The sequence below is a fragment of the Colletotrichum siamense genome (genome assembly GCF_013390195.1).
Source record: "Colletotrichum siamense strain Cg363 chromosome Unknown KSG_Cg363_contig09, whole genome shotgun sequence".
Taxonomy (NCBI): domain Eukaryota; kingdom Fungi; phylum Ascomycota; class Sordariomycetes; order Glomerellales; family Glomerellaceae; genus Colletotrichum; species Colletotrichum siamense.
In genome coordinates this window covers 3,507,359-3,526,440 of record NW_023501022.1, presented here as the reverse complement: position 1 = coordinate 3,526,440, position 19,082 = coordinate 3,507,359, and the positions used below count along the sequence as shown (strand labels likewise).

The 19,082-nt window shown below is 53.3% G+C and overlaps 4 protein-coding genes across 4 annotated transcripts; 2 read left to right on the top strand and 2 right to left on the bottom strand.

Annotated features, from left to right (window-relative positions):
• Positions 1-6,199: 6,199 nt before the first annotated feature.
• On the bottom strand, positions 6,200-6,999 carry CGCS363_v013648 (uncharacterized protein; the record flags this gene model as incomplete). The annotated part of the gene is made up of 2 exons (XM_036645497.1): positions 6,200-6,819; positions 6,879-6,999. 2 exons carry the CDS (start codon positions 6,997-6,999, stop codon positions 6,200-6,202), a joined length of 741 nt encoding a protein of 246 aa, XP_036489870.1.
• Positions 7,000-7,097: 98 nt separating this feature from the next.
• ckn1 (DNA excision repair protein ckn1) lies at positions 7,098-9,141 on the top strand (the record flags this gene model as incomplete). The annotated part of the gene is made up of 3 exons (XM_036645496.1): positions 7,098-7,190; positions 7,652-7,863; positions 7,920-9,141. 3 exons carry the CDS (start codon positions 7,098-7,100, stop codon positions 9,139-9,141), a joined length of 1,527 nt encoding a protein of 508 aa, XP_036490086.1.
• Positions 9,142-12,616: 3,475 nt separating this feature from the next.
• CGCS363_v013646 (Ankyrin repeat domain-containing protein 17) lies at positions 12,617-16,023 on the top strand (the record flags this gene model as incomplete). Its single annotated transcript, XM_036645495.1, has 7 exons — positions 12,617-12,949; positions 13,002-13,194; positions 13,252-13,521; positions 13,579-13,752; positions 13,798-13,822; positions 13,883-14,455; positions 14,613-16,023. 7 exons carry the CDS (start codon positions 12,617-12,619, stop codon positions 16,021-16,023), a joined length of 2,979 nt encoding a protein of 992 aa, XP_036490085.1.
• Positions 16,024-17,803: 1,780 nt separating this feature from the next.
• On the bottom strand, positions 17,804-19,014 carry GOLS1 (Galactinol synthase 1; the record flags this gene model as incomplete). Its single annotated transcript, XM_036645494.1, has 2 exons — positions 17,804-18,834; positions 18,978-19,014. 2 exons carry the CDS (start codon positions 19,012-19,014, stop codon positions 17,804-17,806), a joined length of 1,068 nt encoding a protein of 355 aa, XP_036489466.1.
• Between the last annotated feature and the right edge of the window lie 68 nt (positions 19,015-19,082).

Here is a 19,082-nt window from a genome sequence, read left to right as displayed (position 1 = left end):
AGGCCAAGCATCGCAACAGTAACTGGGCAGAATCCCAGAATTCCCTTAGTTTTCCACTCAGGAAGGACTTCGCGTGACATCTGTGCGCATTCCGCGCGCCCACAAACGGGACGGTTTGGCCTATGTGGTGTATGTTTGCGAGCCAGTATCGGGAGTCGTACACCGACTTCAGAATTCACGACTCTTGCAAGTTTTTGCGTCATGAGGGGCCGAATGGCGTCCCACCCCCGCTTCTCTCAATCGTCCATCACGACGTGTGCTAGTCGGCGCACTTCGCTTTGCTATTGGCCTTGACTCAATAGTCACCGCCTTTTGCTGTTCGTTACGGTGAAGTCAATTTCGTCGAATTCCGCGGGAAGAGGGTTCATCAGTGAGGTTGCTCTGTTGCAGGCCGGACTTCAACGACCAGTGTCTCAACCTTGATGTTAATCGTCAAACGACATCCGCTGGACATGCTTCCCCGCCTTGTCAACAGTACTAGACTCGTGTCCGCCTTTCAAGTGAACCGCGGCCTCCGAGGTGACACAAACCAGAGGGAACTCACCCTCGAGAAAACCCTCCCGGTGTTGATCGCCGGCTAGAGTTCTGGGGCGCAGCGTAGCCAACTCTCCGTCGGCCAACAGACCTATCGGCAATCCTGAACTCAGCTTTGGAATATCCGTCTCAATCACGATGGCCCTCGTATCCTTCAGCCTTAACCGCCCCAGGCAGGCGCTGTAGAACGCCCTGCTGTGATATTCCCAAGTGATGAAGAAGTCTGTCAGTGCCGCAGTGGCGTGACTTTGACTTGAAGGCTGCATGTACTGGGCTATTCCCTGCAACAGGAGCCCGTCAAATATTCCCAGCCCGTGTCTTCAGCTGCAGGGCGACGTGTAGCCTAGCGAAGCATCAACTTGATAAGCCGCTGATCAGGTATGAGATTTGTGCCAAAGGCCCATAGGGTCGAAGGCATGGGCATCCAAACGCTCAACGACAGCAACGTCACGGGACCGAAAATCGATGCCCTCCACCCTTAGTGGACATGGCATGCTCGGGCCAGCGCCGTGACAAGTGCAACCTCTGGCACCCGTCGACGGTGGCATAGACTTCCGCGACGGTGCCCTTGTCGGGGCAGCACGTCGGCGTGCTCGGGAAGGTTAGAATTCGCTCCTCTTGTTCGTCTCGTGTCGAGCGCAGGGAAACTGCATTCCCAAGTGTCACGCCAGCTTCCGGGCGGGACTAGAGTCCATATCCGCTACGAAATTAAGTGCCTTCCGTCGAACGCGGAGTGCGGGGAACAAATCTAGTCCTGAGATCGACAGGGTTCGGCTTCAATAGTTGCATTGACGACCGAAGTTTGTCCATCGCAGTGACTGGCGGCGTGCCTGTTGTCCCGAAACAAGCCTGCCTCGTGTGCAACCATCTCTACCACCTCACGCAGGCAAATGAGCCCGCGGGATTGTTGCAGTGAGGTGAGAGATGCCGGAAATCTACCCTTAGGCCTTGGTCACTGGTGGACAGTGCTGAAGATTCCGATCAGGACCCAAAGATGCGACCTCTGAAGACTGAGGGCGCCTGGCTCAGCTCCCCTGCTTGTGATTGATCATTTTTGCTCCAGAAGAAGCAACCCGAGGAGGAGATGGAGATCCGGAAATTGGCGCAGCACTGACTGGGGACGAAGGTTTACCAGGGCCGCCGGGGTCTCTGGGAGGACTGGGCAGCGATACTGTCAAGTACAGAGTTCAACGCTGGCCTGGCGCCGCAGATAAGCCCAATCCTAGCCGATCACTAGGTGGTGTTTGTCGTCAACCGCGGTTTTGTGAGAGAAGACGGATTATTGTTCCATGGGATGCGACCGTTACGCCCTGGCAAATCGAAATGACATCTGAACAATGGCGATGGATTGACAACCGTGCCGATTACGGCTTAGGTTGCAATGGCCGGAGTGACTAGCAGAGGCGTGCTAAGTGCCGTTAAGTCGCAATGCTATCATAAAAGTCCCAGTAAGTTTCGTCAGTTCCTGTAACTTCATTTTGAGGCCCGCAGCATGGCCGTCGGTCTATCGCAGGACCTCGTAAGCTTCTTCTCGCCCAATCTGAGCCGCAAGAACTTGTGTTACTTGTGCTGGGTTCTGCGCATCACTTGAAGATCCGGCACCAGAGTACCCAAGATGTGTTTCTGACAGGCTACATGGCCCTTCTGGGGATGATCAGAGTCGCGTCCAATGACAGGTAAAGGCTGGTTCCGATGCCACGGTGCCAGACCGTCCAGAGTAAAGTGCAGGCCCGCATATCATACCACGCCGCTGTCAGTTCTCAGAATCTATGAGTTGAGTGCAGAGGTTTTGTTCTGGAACCTTGAGACAGCGGCCTTTGAAGAACTCCACAAACTCTGGATCCTCTGGTCAGTCAAGAATGTTCAGGGCTGTCCCGGCTTGCCTTGGAAGAATCGGGGGCTCGGTTGGCGGTGTGTGAGCTCGGTCATCATCCAAGCTTGATTCCTCTGCTGGGTCTCCGCATTTTGATCAGGCCATTACCGTCACACCGAGCCCTAAAGATTCACCTAGGTCGTCATGACCGGTCAAGACGGCAAATGATTTCCTAGATTGTCAGTAGCGTCTGGCGTACGCATCCAGGATGTGGTCGGGATTGCCAATGTACTTGTGCGGTACTGAGGCTTCGTCGTTGGAACTGGCTTTGCAACGTTGGTATTTTGGCAGCTGGCCTTGCGTCGATCATCCCGAGGTGCATTTGGGGTTTGCATGGCGTCTAAATCTCGGAGAGAGACCGCCACTCGCGGAAAGGTCACCGCCGCAGCGGGAGCGGAGCGTCTCGTACCTCAGAATAGCACCTCGATATTTGGCTGGTCCTTGACGGTGTCCGCAATCAAATGAAAAAAAAGCCTTCAGTCAGGAACCGTACGGTCCGTACCAAGCCGCGCAGCCACGTGGAGCTTGCACATCCCTTCGAAAAGTTTTTGCTCCGAGGCTAGAAAGCCGGCATCCGGACACCTCCGCAAGGAATTCCATGTTTCCATCACATTTCAGCTTCCGCTCATGCGGGCATCGGAGCGTCCAATGGAATGATTCGTTGAGCCTACGCAGTAGGTAGACGCGGAGAAAGGATGCTCGGATTCGGCGCCGAATGCTGTAGAAGGTTGGAACGCCGTTCGATCCCCAGAGGACTAGGGCCAAGTCGTCGCTAAGTAAGAAGATGAAACTGGCGGTCGTCATAATGAGATGGCTTCTAGAAGCCAGCCACTTTTAGTCTCCGTGGTGGGAAGTGGCTGCCCACAAGGATTGGCGAACTACCATCCAGTCGGTGTACCTGGAGCTGAATAATAATAAATTCCTGCGCTGGAGAATCGCCTGTCGTGCTGCATCCATAAGCGTTTGGCTGCTACCATTCCACCCTCAGCATCGCAGCGAGACTGACAGTGCGCCGCGATCTCATCCCTCTGCTGGCGATTTCATGGTACTTGATGGTTATGATGAATGTGATGGCTCATATTTGCGACCAGAGCCATGCAATTCCAGAGCACTTGGCTGTCACGATTCGTGATGCTTTCCTGACGGTAATTGCACGCGACTGAAACCCGCTCGTCGCCCTAGGCGAAAGGCACCTGGAGTTGTCTTGGCATATCGCAGAATTTCCCGTTGAGCAGAAGAAATGGCTGGACTCGTAACGCGAGATGCCTTGAAGATTCGGCGACTCGCCGATAATCAGCTCGCTAGTTCGCCGACGAGCCATGACTCTGGGAAGCTACCGGCCCCCTCTCCAGGGAAGAAAGCCCCCTTTCTCATCAATTGCCGTGCTTCCAAATCTAGCCATGACTCCGCGAGGCGCAAGGCACCGATATCGTGGGCAACAGTGAATGTACCGTTGCATTGTTAGTCACGTGATGAAAACGACACCGAAACTGTGTAACCGGCCCATGCAAATCGCGTGGCCCCCAAGGATGAATCAAACCTGAGAGCAGGCCTGATGCCTGACATATCGCGAACGAGGGTGGACAATGCCCTCAACGGCCAAGGGGTTTTGTGTGCGCGAGGACTGTCGAGCGGTCAATGCGAGTTGCACATGGTTAGACAAACTTTCGTCGCAAGGTCGTCGAATGTTGATCTCGATGCCCAACTACGACGGCGTCCCCGACTTCTGTGTCGGGCGACGGCACAATGCCTTGTTCTGATAGTGAACCCCTAGATTTTCTCCGCCATTGTTAGTGTCGCCGCCAAACACAAATTTTTGTCTTTTGGCACACACCACCGGGCGCCGTATCGAGCAAAAGGGGCTTCGTTGCACCGTCTGGCCGTACACTATGGCGCAAGCTCTGTTGAGAAGTGTAGTGCACGGCGTCAAATGTTGCAAGAGTGAGTTGCTCTTGTTCTCCCCCCCTGGCGCAGAACTTGGGGTCTGATGCATCGCCCAGCCCTTCTGAAGATTGAGCCAGGGGCTTTTCCGATAGAGCCAGATCTTGAGTCCTACGCTGGGTCGGCATGCCGTAGAATCTTTGATCCGAGTTGGAATCAACATTGCCATCATCACACATTTTCGCGGTCAAATCCGTCATTGAATGGCGCTTGCAGGCGAGAACGTCTGAATTTTTTTTATGCCGGCTGCGAATGATTGTGAAGTACTCACAGGATCAGAGGTTGTCCTTCAGAAAGAACACTGTGACAAGGCGACTGGCTGGTTATACCGGCAGTGATAGAAACGAACGGGCCGTGTGCCGAATGAAACCCCCACCACGGCCGCCGGACTCCTATATCCACCTCCCGGGCCGGATAGCTGTAACCAAACAACTACCGGACGAAGAAAGAAACGCTCAGGCATAGCACTGCCAGGTCTCTAACGTTTGCCCTCACGGGATATCAACAGTTGGTCAACTTTGGTGCGACTATCGGCGGGCCATGTTTTGGAAACTGTGCAAAGCTAGGAGTCGACGAATGCGACAAACAGCGGGTTCGAGGGGCTGTGACTTGCATGGAGGCTCCAACTATACCACTTTCGACTCAAAGACGGTCACGCCTCCATGGACCGTACTGGCAAGAGGCTTCACGAATGGATTGACGAGAAATCAGCGTCTCCGCTTATGTCGGAGGCGGACTTCGTCGCCGAAATGACATCTTCAGAAACGGAAGCGAACGTGCGATATGCAAACGAATTTGCCTGTCCAATGGTCTTGGTACTGAAAACTTGCTCGTCGGAAACAAGGTGCCACAGCTAGGTCGTGAATATCTGATCCGTCGTGGTTCGGTTGGATTGCCTAATATAGATGTCAGCAAGTCGGTCACCATTGAAACCTGCCGGACTCGGGAAAGAAGAGGTTCTCGAAGTCTCCCGAAGTTCATAAGTGTGCACTAAGGAGCGCTCCAAAAAGCTGATCAGGAAGGCTGTGTAATTGATGTTTATTTTTGTGCCAGCGCGTATATCCGATGTCAACTGTCTCGACACATTACTTTTCGACGACATGATGTCATCTTTATCTGAGTGATGTGTTCAACGCAAGAGAGTTGTCTCTATCCGTCCTTTTTCGCCTACTTACTCTGATGACTGGATGGAATTATTTGGGAGCGGCTAGCGACAGATCAATCTCTCTTTGGCTAACAGGTAGACGAGGTGGGGATGAGATTGTTGGTTGGAGTCGGCTGCAAACAAGACCCCCGATCCGACTCGAGTCTCATGTCATTCGTGCGACAGGAACCCCTCAAGATGGTCTGCAGGGGATCTGAGGGGGCCTGGTTCCATCTGTTCATCATGCCGTTATCTTTCTCAAATGCGGCGGTGAGGTGCTGATAAGCAACTTCACAAGTTTGACAAAAGAACGCAGGATCGATCTTCCATTTCCAGACGGGAAACCATTGCCCACGCCAGCGAGGGGCCTTGCTGCTCGTGTTTGAATGAGACTGGTCAGGCATTCATGAGAACCTTGTATGTCGAGCTCCATTGGCTGATATGGGTTGTTTGCTTTTCGCATTAGCCAACAGCAAACACGACCCTGGTTTGTGGGCATGGTGTTGCAGTACAAATGAGTACGTGATGACGGGACATCTATAACCGAGCCTTGCTCTTTGTCCCTCCATTGCTTAGCCCATTCTTTTTCCGGGTTATTGGCATTTGTTTAGCAGGTGTTCAAGACCTGCTATAATGAACGAATGCATGGGTGAGTGGCGTGATGTGTTGGAGCCAACAATTCGGTTAAGCCGAGATGCGGCGGAACCTCAGGCGTCTTCGAGATCGGTCATTTTGCGCCTCTTCTGGGGCCTTTTCCAGGACCCAAGGTCGGTGAATCCAACTGACACGGGTGGACGAACGGAACTGTCGCTCACAGAATGAACCAGGCCATTGACAGCCATAGGGTGTGCTTCTGGTGCTGGCTCGGCGTCTGAGGAAATGTCAAGGCCTTCAGTGAACACCATGTCTCCCTTAGTTCCCAAAATCTCTCTGCCGGCCTCCTCAAGGAGTATGCCAAAAGCGAGCAAGGCAGTTTCATCCATGCTTCGCTCATCAATGTTCCGTGTCCCAACTTGGAAGTCTGCGCTGCGCTTCTGGTCGAAATAGAAATGGCTGGCATAGGAGTGCACGGCTTTGACAAGATCACTATCCGGCAAGGACTCGCGGCCACCATCGGGAAGATTTCTCTCATGCGCCATGTAGACGTCAAACTCAGCAAATCGCTCGGGTGCAGATTTGCGGCGGAACAGGACCTCTTCCGGGGCTAGGGTGGTGGAGCGGACGGAATGTCTGTTGGATCTGCTGGGCCTGGCCGGCCTGGGTGCCATTGTTGATGTCTTCTCAATGCTGACAGCGGAGCTCAAGTTTGTCTCATAGCTGATTCTTCCTGGAAAGTCGTTAATACCCTTTGGGGGGGAAATGCCAAAGACGGTGCCGAATGCTCACCTGCAACTGCATCGTAGACGTTAGCGTGACGCTTGGTCTCGTTTGCTTGAGGATTCGTTGGTTCTGGTTTGCTTGAACTGTGCCTGACCGGAATGGCATGGTCGTTATTGAGCCGCTCCATCTCGATTCTGGGGATGGGACAGGGCAAGGTAGGAATGGTCTTGGTAGATCAGACGCCGCTCGGAGGCGGTCGCAAGAGGATGTGTGGAGGTTGCAACGATGCTTGGCAGCAGCTTGAAGGCGTCCGGATACTTGGGCTACCACGTTATGACGAATGACGGCGTCTGGCAGATGGCGAGTCGGCTCAAAGGCGTCCGCTGTTGTTAGAGTTGAAGTCGAGGTTGCTGGACTGGCCCGGTCTGATATGCCTAAGGTGGTCTCCAAGAAGAATCCAGGGTGAAAGTGCGGTCGATGCCCGTTCCTTCCTGCCATGTCTCTGGAAAGAACGGACTGGCGGTGCAGCTGGAAAGACTTTGGCAGGTGGGGCCATATGAGTCTGAGCCAATGATATCCACGGACACGTCTGCTATCGGCAGCTCCAAGCTGTGCGATAGCACCTTTACAGGGAGCTAGTGCGCTGAGAACCAGTGGAAGGTGTGCGCAGTCGCAGCTGACATCATCCCCACCTGGCTCTCCAACCTCAAGGCATCCGCCTAACCTCGGACGACGCGGCGGCATATCGTCGCTTCTCATCAACACCGTCGTCGAACACCCATTTCGCCCGACCGCTCAACCACATCTCCCTGCTCTTCACTGACCCCTGATGAATGCAGGCCCGTCTGTTTGCTCGCTCCACTGGCGAGCTCAGCCCTGAGGCCTTCGCCCAGGCGACCACTGCAGGCCTCGTCCGAACCTTTGCAGCTGCTCCCCAACACCGATTCGATGGCGGAGGTGCTGAGCCCGAAGTCGAAGGCAGACAATCTGCCTTGTGGGCACATCGGATAGGTGTCAACGCTCTGGCCCTTGACAAGTTCGATGGTCGGCTGTGAGACACATGAAAGACACCTTACCTTAGTCCTCGAGCACTAACACACGCCATAGACTGATCTCTGGAGGCGCTGATGGCTCCGTGAAGCTTTGGGATCTGGAACATGCTCCTAATCCAAACTCTTCCTACACCTTTGAGCCCATTGCCAATGCTTCTCGCTCCGTCGGCGACAATGGATTTGCTCACAAGAATGGCGTTACCCACCTCGACTTCTTCCCCTTCGACTCGGACGCCTTCCTTTCAAGCTCTTTTGACCGCACGCTGAAGCTATGGTCTACCGAAAGGATGGTAGTTTCTGCCAACTTCGATCTGAACGCCGACATCTACACTCATGCGACCAGTCCTATTGCCGATCATCTCCTCGTCGCCTGTGCCACGCAGCATTCATCCGTTCGCCTTGTCGACCTCAAGTCCGGGTCCTCGGTCCAGTCCCTCGTCTCCCAGGGCGGCGCTGTGCTATCTGTAGCCTGGAGTCCTCGCCATGAACATGTCGTTGCCACCGGCCATTTCGATGGAAAGGTCCGCCTGTGGGACATCAGGCGCGCTTCCGGCCTCATTGGCCAGCTCGACCAGGAGGATCACCTGGGTGTCGTCCACCGTTTCAACCACGCCAAGGCCTGCGGCATGGATTGGAACCAGATGCCGCACTTTCGCAGCGCGGCCCAGGCCCACAACGAAGGTGTCAACGCACTTACATGGTCTGACGACGGCAAGTACATCATCTCTGCTGGCCTTGACCGTCGCATACGCGTCTGGGATGCTGCCACGGGGGCGAACACGCTGGCGGCATTCGGCTCTATGATTCAGAATCGACAACCAAAGACGGTCAGCATGTTTGTCACTCCGGCCAGGCTCACACCAATTCGTCGAGATCTTCTCTTCTGGCCGAACGAGAACGAGATCCTGGTCATGGATCTGCATGAGGGCACTTTGGTATCTCGCCTACGCGTTCCAGGGCCATCCACAGCAGCAGGCGCTCAGGGCATTGGAGGTATCAACGTCCAAAACCGCACCATGGATATTGTATGGCGCGGAAACGCAGGATACAGACTTCAAAAGGGGCCAATCATGGGCGGAGGAAGCTCATGCGGTGCAGTGTACACCGCCCACCTAGACGGCCAGATTCGAGCATGGATGCCGCGACTGCCAGGGCCAGACAGAGACGACGATACCTTGGATCCTATCGACAAGGATGAAGAGGAGAAAGGCCGTAAACGAAAGGCTCTCGACGATGCTTTTAGGAGCTTGATGGGGAAGCAAATCACGTTCAGATGACGCGTTAATTTGCCCACCCAGATCTCATACAGAATTCATTGATACTGGAAATATCTCAGGGCGTTTGGCGTGTCATATCCATAATTAGCTATATTGACTTGGTGCCAATCCGTGCCTGTGATGTGACTACACTTCTCGACATTCATGCCAAGTTCAGCTACGTAACGTTGCAAAGATCGGATGCCTCACGAAACTCACAAGCTTGCCCCTGCATGTCAACATTTCCTCCGCATCATCGACACAGTAGCATTGAAAGCCATGACTTACAGAGATCTCCAACATGGACATCCGAGCAAAAGACATCCCCCGCGGAAAAGCATAGCGCGCACATCCCAAAGGTAGCATTCTGAATCTAGCATCGCAGCTCAGCTCTGGCATATCAAAACCACTGGGCCTGTCCCTGAGGCAAAACCCGTCGCGGCCACGTCCAAGAACACCACTCCCAAGACCAGTAATCGCCGAACTTCAACATGCCGAACTCACCAGAAATACCACCCCTCACGGCGCCCGTCGGCCCCATTAGCAACAAGAACCCATCAATCCCGCCCCGATCATCACCGCTCAGACACTCGCACATCGAACATTGATAACCCACCTGTGCTTCTCCATGTCGGCGCCGTTACATCGGCCCTCTGCCGAATCCCCTCGAGGGCAGGGCTAGAACGGGGTCTCTGCATCCCATCTCTGCTCGGCCCAATGTGCTGCTCGACGTCCGCCCGGCTGCTGTAAGTCCCGGGGCTGGCAGGGTTTGTGTCCGCGTCCCCGCCCCTGTTGCCGTCCTCCACCCCCACCCACCGGGCGCACCGGAACCGCTTCCCCGCCGACCTTTTCTGACCTCCTGCATTAGCTCCCGCGCCGTCCCAGCATCATGGTCCTTGTTACTGACAGAGGCGCGCCTCTTCGCGAAGGAGGGTGCGACGCACGCACGCCTCACCCCAAATCAGCCCTGTAACCACGCTCCCTCCTCTTCCATCGACTGACGCGCCACTGTGTGCATCGAGATGGGCAAATTAGCCATAAAGCAGGGGGTGTCGGACGCGGAACCGGCGGTAGATCCAGAGCACACCACCTCGCTCGGATCGGACCTGGGGTTGGAAAATACGGGGTTGCCATCGACCAAGATCAGACGTCACAAAAGAGGAAACCCGATGAAATCGCCCAACGAAAGAAGCCCGGGTGTCTCTCCAACGCACGGCTGGGGGGCAAATGGATTGCCAAACGACGTCGAGATGACAATAGACACTAGCTAGTTCGCACCGCGAACTGTCTGAATCCGCGAGACTACATTAGCGGCAGCGTAGCGTGGATATCCTGCCATGAACGCTCAGACGTCTTCACAGCGGTCGTCGAAAATGGGATGGAAAACCAGGGCTGACGCGCGCTGCGCGTTCCCCCATCTTTTCGACCGGTCGCAAAGCTTAGCACATAGTCTGCCCCCTTCGTTTTCGTTCCGGCGTCCTCAACGAACATGTAAGTGAGACTAGCAGTCGAAGAGCTCGTCGAATAAAACCATCCCGCCAGCGTTGGTGCCGCGACGTTCCTGGCCGGACTTACATGCGACTCACACGTTTTCCGTCCTGATTCCTCAGCGGCACGGACCTAAGACATGCCGGGGGGGCTAAAAGTAATGATGGACATCTTCAGCCCACACACACCTCATGCCCCCGCAATATCGCCAGCCCTGCGCTGCAAGCCTCTCCCACCTCCCACACGCGTGGCAACATCGTGCCGTCCGCCGCCTCTCGCGCGCCACCACGGAACCGCGGCTAACCGGTTCGTCCGGGCGACGGACGATGATGCAGGGGTAGCCCAAAGCAGACGAGGGGCGGGCGCATGAGCTCTTCATCACGGGGGCACGAGAAGGCTGAACGCGCGATGTTCCCACGCCAAAGGTGGATGATCGTCGACGGCGCCGAACATCATTTTCCTTCGGACGGCGCCACGCCCACTTCCCTTGGCAATGACACGCCAGGCACCGTACAGGTTTAGGGCGTGTTGGAGAGTGAGGCAATAGATCTGCCATATGGTTCTAGACTCCGAGCACCTGTCGTCATTCTCCTTTGGATCTGCTCTACTCGTCAGGGGTTGTAAAGAGAGAGAGAGTGTGTGTGTGTGAGGTGCGCGTCGTGGTGGTGGTTCGGAAGTGTGCCGTGGTTGCATCCATCCAGAGACGGGAAGAAGTTTATGTGTCTAAGTGGAGGCTGAAGTGTTGGATAATCCGTCTCGCGGACTGCAGGTAAGCAAAAGCGGAAAACGCTCTAGACGTCGCGATTTGGCTTGGCTTGCGAGATTGCGCGCGCGGGCTGAGAAACTATTGTCGACGATGCCTTCAGCGTTAATGCACTGATATGGGGGTTAGGGGGTGGCGAGGCGGGCAGATTATGTTGGGTTTTTGGAATTACCGTGGGCAGCCGCGGTTGCCGTTGTTGGGCAGTCATCGATCGATCTGGGGCTAGGGGACTCCGGAAGACGGAGGTTGACGGGGCTCGGCGCCGGGTCGTAGGGGCCGATGAATCCACTTCTCACCGGGTTTCGGCGCCGAAGTTGATGTTCTACCGTTCCCGTCTCCGGCGTTGAGACCGGAAGCGACATATTCCGCTGTTATCTTCAGGGCAAAGTCGCAACAGCCTGATAGAACGCACATGCGCCGTTTCGGATGGGATTGTCGCATTGGATTGCAGACCAAGTAAGGGCGTGTACCTCTGGGAGATGCGAAATAGCCTCGAGCGATATCGCCAGATCGACATGAGCTTTTGCTCGGCAGGAACCAGCTGGCTGATTCAATTCTGGGATAACACTATTGTGACTACTTGTCACATTTGTAGACGTAAGCCAAACTCATACAAACTAGGCAAGATCATTTCAAATACTTATTACAGGATGTTGGATCCGAGACTCATCGTTGTGAATACCAGGTTTGAAGGGAGTGATCCGTACTATTGAAATCCCCTGGAATCATCGCGAGGAGGAGCACACGTTGACGAAAACAATTATATGACTATGACGGTGATGATGGACGCCCTGAAAAGAGAAGGCTAGGCTGGCGTATGGTATTGATTATAGCACTGGTTCTCATGGCCGGGCTCTACTTTATTCCATCCATTTACGGCATGGCGTCATGAAGACCAATAAAGCTCAGTTCCCGTGACTCTCAAACTCGACGATATTCGGACTCTCTCATTTGATTCGAAATATGTCCTCGTATCCGTTGCTCTGTGAGTGAGCTGCAGCGCAAGAGATCGGGGAAAACCTCCGGTTTATCTTCCAAATCTAGCCGGCAACAAGACTCACTATTGGTTAAAAAAGGCCAATAGAAACCCCAGGGTGATCGAGATCAGGCTGTGCCCTTTGCTATCATGTCTAGGCTAGGCGAGCATGCATCTGGCCAATTACCCCGCTCTGACAAGCATCGTAAGCCTCCACGACCCTCCAACCTCCAACGTGAACTTGCGCATATCGAAGGCCAGCAACTACCATGGAAATAGCTCCAAAGTCTTCTTCCACTACAGCGCAGGTCACACCTACGAAAGGTCTACAAGATGCAGTCAGCGAGTTCAGGAAGATCTTGAACAATGACCAACGTTCAGACCTCGACAACCTCAAAGGTATCCCTGATGCTGACGCCGCGCTCGTCTTAACAGCCCAGTTAGACTGGTCCACCACTCAGCGCAACTCTCCCAGCAAGGGCACCCGACTTATATCAGTCCTGCAATATGTCCGCGACTCTTCCGTTATCATAGACACTTTTGTCTCCTCGCACCCGGAGATTGCTGCGCTAGTCTGGGGGAGCGTGAAGCTGACGATGCAGGTACAGCAAGATCTTTACTACTACATACAAGAGACAATTTAACTTCGGTTAGGTGGTGCTAAACTTCGCTTCGTACTATGAACGAGTCTCAGACCTCTTTATGCAATTTTCTAAAGACTGCCCCCGATTTGCCGAGTACCAAGCCTTGTTTCCGAACTCGCCTGGGTTGCAGAAGGCTGTCTGCGATTTCAACGCATCAATCATCTATTGCTGCAAGCATGTGGTCGAAGCGTTACAACGACCTTGTAAGTAAAAACCCCTAGTCTCTAGTACGTTAACTAAATACCACTCATGCGATACAGGGCAAACACATCTGCGAAACGCGTTCTTGCAGTCGTTTCAGCAGGAGCTTAACCCTGACCTGGAAATGATTCGAAAGCGTGGTCTTGAGGCAAAGCAAGAAATCAAACTTGCAAAAGCGAGGGCCGACCACCAGGACCAAAGACTCCAGGAAATGGAGAGGAAAGCAGCATCCAAAGAGAGGCATAAGGTCAGGCAGTTGTTCTCGCGAGTAGGAAGCGACCTCGACACAATTAAGAATGACCAGATTCAGCAAGACATCCGTCGGGCGGGTAAGTCGCTCTTCATAGCTGCAAATAATGCTGAAAAATAGGCTGACAGACTTGTAGAGCAAAGCCGTCGTCAGCTTCTCGACTCACTCTCGTCTTACGACTACCTCTCACACTTCAAGAAAGCCTGCAAACTGAGGCACCCTAAAACTGCAGAATGGCTTTTCCGATCAACTTCTTTTACTCAATGGGAGGAAGGACTTTCTTCACCATGGCTGTGGTGTTCAGGCAAAAGTACGTCATATGAAGAGTTACTTCAACCGTACTAATTCAAAATAGTTGGATCTGGCAAGACAGTCCTCACGTAAGTAAACTCTTAATTGGAAAGCCCTCTAACTATGGCAGCTATTGACTCTACTTCAAGTGCAAGTGCCGTCGAACATATTTATGCGCACGAGCGTAGGGCCAGAGAAAATGTCACATTCTTCTTCCCTCATTTTGCAGATCAGACACCGCTATCTGCAGAGACTACACTTCGGTCGATTATCCGACAGTCACTCGACCCAGTGAGACTGTCTAGCGATTGGGAAGCACGCCTAATAGAGCTGGATCGGAAACCCTCCTCAGAGCTGGGCGGATTAACATCACTTCTTCGACAAGCAATCGACCAGTCTAATACATTCTATATCTTTATCGACGCACTAGATGAGTTTGAGCCGGCAGAACGACGAACGCTCCTTGACTCTCTGATCTCAGTTGCCTCCGAATCGCGCCTAAGAGTCTTCGTTTCGAGCCGTGAAAGCTTGTCAGGCGAACTTAGATACCGGATACCAACCATTGAGACAGTTTTGATGGCATCTCCGGAGGCCAAGATCGACATTGCTACTTTTGTTCAAGAGACACTCCAAAGAAGACAACAAAACGGAGATCTTATTGTTCAAGACCAATCTATTGTTGATGATATCAGGCAGGCTCTTATTAATCGTGCGGACGGAATGTAAGTTGATAATGACTGTACTATACGCTACTTACTGACGGATGAGGTTTCTCTGGGTTACTTTCCTATTAGATGAAATCTGTGCCCAAACCTGTGACGACGATATAAGAGACGCCGTGGAACGTCTTCCAAAGACCTTGACTGAAACGCTGAGCAGAGCCCTTCAGCGCATCATTAAGCAGGGCAAATCTGCAGTCGCCAAAAAAGCCTTCCAATGGATTGCTATAGCGAAACGCCCTTTGACACTAGATGAGCTCCGTGAAGCCATCTCTACAAAAGTCGGCCAACCATCCTTCAATCCCGGACAACTAGTCAATGGTATGGACCGTCTACCTATGTGGTGCGAAAATCTCGTCCGAGTTGACGAAGAATCGAGAACTGCAGAGTTTGCCCATAAGGCAGTTCACAAGTTCATCGTCGAAGGATCATCAGGACCTGACTACGCAGAGTTTCATTTCAAGCTGGAGGATGCGGATCATCATGCTGGTGAAATCTGCGTCACCTACCTGAGCTTTAGCGACTTTGTGACAACTATTACGCGACGGTCGCAACCAGTCAAAATCGACCCAACTAGTATGGCCCATTCAGCATTGAAGAACTCATGGAACCTGCCCAAGTCGATCAGTAGCGCCGTTATTACAATGCGCAAGGGTGTCCAAGCTGAGACTGACCCGGCTAGAATACGGGCTACATACAACAGGTCGGACGATGCAGAAGCTATAAACACGCTACAAGTCCATCATCCTTTTATCAAGTACGCGTCAGTACACTGGATTTCCCATACCACTCGATTCAGGCATCGTACGTCCTCGACATGGGAAATGTGGCAAGAGATTTTCACTCAAAAACATGGTCTGGCAAAGATACCTTGGTTGAACCAAGATGAGTCGGGAGCTTTAGACACCAATATCTTGCCTTGGAGTCTCACAAACCGCCATTTTGCTCTTGTCCGATACCTTGGAGGCAAGATCGGTGTTTCAGAGATACGGGGGGCCTTAAAAAGCTGTGTGGCTGATGGTGATGTTGACTTTGACTTGGCGAGCGCTCTACTTGAGAGTAGTCATGCAGTTAGGATCGCCTCGTCAGATCTACAGGCAGTTTCAGGTGGTGGCGACATCGAAGTCGTGAAGCTATGGCTTTCTGCTGCGAGAGCCAACGTCAACGCTGACCTTGCTATATTTGAACTGAATCCCTTAGAAGCAGCATCAAAAGGTGGTCACGCAAATGTCGTGGAGTTATTGCTTTCTGCGGGGGCTAATGTTAACGCCCGCTATTTTTCTAGTGAACGGACTGCTTTACAAGCAGCTTCAGAGGGCGGTCACATCGAAGTTGTAGAGCGGTTACTTTCTGCGGGGGCTGACGTTAACGCGGACGCTTCTAAACGTGGAGAGACTGCTTTACACTTAGCTTCAGGGCGTGGTTATATTGATATTGTGGAGCGGTTACTTTCTGCGGGGGCCAGCGTCAAAACTTACAGCATGTTTGCGCAGAGTGCTCTGCAAGCAGCTTCCAGGTCTGGTCACATCGAGGTTGTGGAGCGACTGAGAGCTGCAGGAGCCCGCGAATAATTGTTCTTATTTGTCAAAGGACGCGCGTCTCGTTCGTCCTCAGAGTTGCAAAGGATGGCAGTGTGTTCAAATCAACTATGGCGGCCATAAAGACAGTAGCTATTGCAAGTCAGAACGCTGGGTCCAAGTGTTCGACAGAGTTGAGTCTCTGTTGCTTACCTCCGAATATCTCGTAGACCGTCACGAGAGTTCTCAGTCCATTCTCACACAGATCGAAGCGGGAATTGTGAGATGGACCACGAGCAATAACGCAACCCGTTGATACTGAGAACAGATGTCAGGTCTAGCAATCTGTTGCTCATCTGTAGCAAGGCCGTCCTGAACCCGAGGAATACTCGCCAGCCGGTAGTGACGGATAGATAGAGTTCAACCGAGCCCTATGCTGAGACTTGTACTGCGAATATCGAGAGATACGGTGCTTTCAGTGCTTGACAATGATCAATGAAAACCCGGTAACCACGCAGAGTTCGTTCATGAAATGGATGCCAAAACCTTTCATTGTGGACCTAGCAGAAATAAGAGTCCGAACCCTTATTTACCTTGAATGTTACCATTGTACTTTGGGTTATCTGGCAATGGCACCTATGTCTTTGCGTAAGTTCGAACGTGGCCAGACTAACTGGAAGAGAATTTGCACAACGTTTACCATTGGGCAAGGGGCTTAACTTCTGGGTGGTTGGCACTTGGGCTGACACGCATCGCTCCAGACTGTCCAGTTGGAAATGAGTCGTGAAGCATAAATAGCTGAACCACCGAGTCAAAGGACTCTCCCAACAGCAAATGGGGAGGGGGCATCTGTGGCCTCGTCATCTCTACGACGGCGACGATATGCGCCGTACTCGAAGCTAACAGCATCGCAAAGAACAAGTGGACAGGCGTATCAAACCATGCCAAATTGACGCGGCCCTAAGTATACTCTCTAATAATCGGTCCCCAAAGGTGAAGGACGTCGATAGGTTAGCGACTGGATGTTACAGTCTTCATATCTACTCACCAAAGTACCCTGTCAACTGCCTAAAGGTTGTTCGCAACACATTAGCTCACTTTCGCAACGCCTGAGGCCCGCCTACATTGGCAATCGAATCATGCACTGTGAACTAATTGTTTATTTCATTGAGAACAACTATTCGACTCATGATTTATAGACATGAAGAGAGTGGAAATCCCAGCTAGCTAGTCCTTGAGTACTTGCCATTGCTGTAGCTGCCTCATAGAATTTGACGACGTATATAATGTTTGCAAGGACCCTTGTTTCCATTCTTCAAACAAATGTAGTCACGGACACGTCGTGGTTGATTATTCTTCCACACTATAGAGGGTTCTGCTCGACACCGGCACATGCGCCCATCTATGTCTTCACAACCATGACCAGAAGGTGATCAGACAACATATGAGTATTCTTGAATACGCAGGATATAAAACCGGCGGAAAGAAACAACAAGCTCAGAAATCAAAATCAGAATGAAGCATGTACGCCACGTTGGCAGTATTTCTACTCCCATACGTCATCCATGGATCTGAATGCGCCAGCGTCTGCCCATCAGATTGCTGCTTCTCGGAGATACGGAGAAATTATACCACAACTTTCAGTCCAATAACACAAAAACATCTTTTTTTCTTGCAGCATGATTAATACCTGGGTATTATCTCAAATAGTCCACGAGGACACCGTCTCAGCATCCCTTATCCCGTCTAAATCGTCTTCCCAAATGTGTTCCTTTCCCCATTACTTTCTCTTCCATCTCATCAACCAAAATCATTACCCAAACATATCAAACTCTTAAAACCCGTCATTAACCCCAATAGCCCTCTCCGACGCCTTGCGATCATTGTTAAAATCGACCCACCACCGATGACTCTCCTCCTTCCCGGTCCAGTTGCCCTCCGCATCCACCTCGTCCCACGGCTTCGGCGCCAGGATGTAATGCACATTCTTCACCTCCGCATCCCGCCAGATCTCGTCGTGCACGCCCTCCCACCGCAGCGTCTTGAGCGCGTTGTACACGTACGGCAGCGGCACCCACCGCCCGCGGTACAGCTCCGACAGCAGGCTCTGGTCCGCAAAGTCCATGTCCATCGCCCCCTGCTCCATGTGCTGCACGATCTGCCGGAAGAGCCGCTTCGACGGGTTGACCACCTGCAGCCCGCCGTTCATGAAGCCCAGCGGGCTCGCCGTCACGGGGTCCGGGCCGACGCGCTGCGCCTCGTCGGGCGAGGAGTGCTGCGTCGTGAAGGCGCAGTTCTCCGGCGTCCAGTCCTTGGGGTAGTGCGGCTTCTTGAGCGGGTTGCAGACGCACGCGTGGCCGGCGGCGAAGACGCGCACGCTGGGGTTGCGCTTGCCGGTGCCGGCGGCGGCAGCAAGCTCGCTGCCGTTGCCGTCCTCGCCGGAGCCGTAGCCGCTCTCGGCGTCGACGCGCTTCGAGGCGCCGATGAGCTCGGCCGGGGTGTGTTCGGCGGCAAAGTCGCCGTCGTCGAGCTCGAGCTCCATGAGCTCGTCCATGTTGCGCAGCACGAGCATGTCGCTGTCGAGCTGGACGACGCGGGCGTACTGGTCGAGGCTGAAGGGGGTGAGCTTGCTCCAGCAGTCGTAGAAGCGCGGGTCGTTGGAGTAGTCGCGCCCGGCGGTCGGGAGGAGGTACTCGATGCGCTGGGCGGGGATGCCGCGGCGCTCGAGGGCGGCGAGGCCCTCGGCCGGAAAGGTGTCTGTGTAGAGCGCGACGAGGGGGTACGCGGAGCCGGACTTGAGGAGGGAGTGGTGGAGGGTGAGGAGGCCGGAGAGGTAGTCTAGGTTGGTGATGAGGGTCGTCCAGACTAGGTATGCTTGTTAGCTTTTGAGGGGATCGATGATGAGAGAAGTATGCTCTGTGTTGTTGCGGATAGCTTCTTTTGAGGTTGGGGGTTGTTCGTTATGAATTTAGTTGTGTGAGGGATGAGAGTGAGAGTGAGAGACGAACCCTTGTCCGAGTCAACGGCGCGCTTTCCGTCCGACATGTTTGCGGTCGTGGTGATGGTAAGGAGGAGCACGTCTTGAAGATGCGATCTTGGCCTCGGAGCTTCAG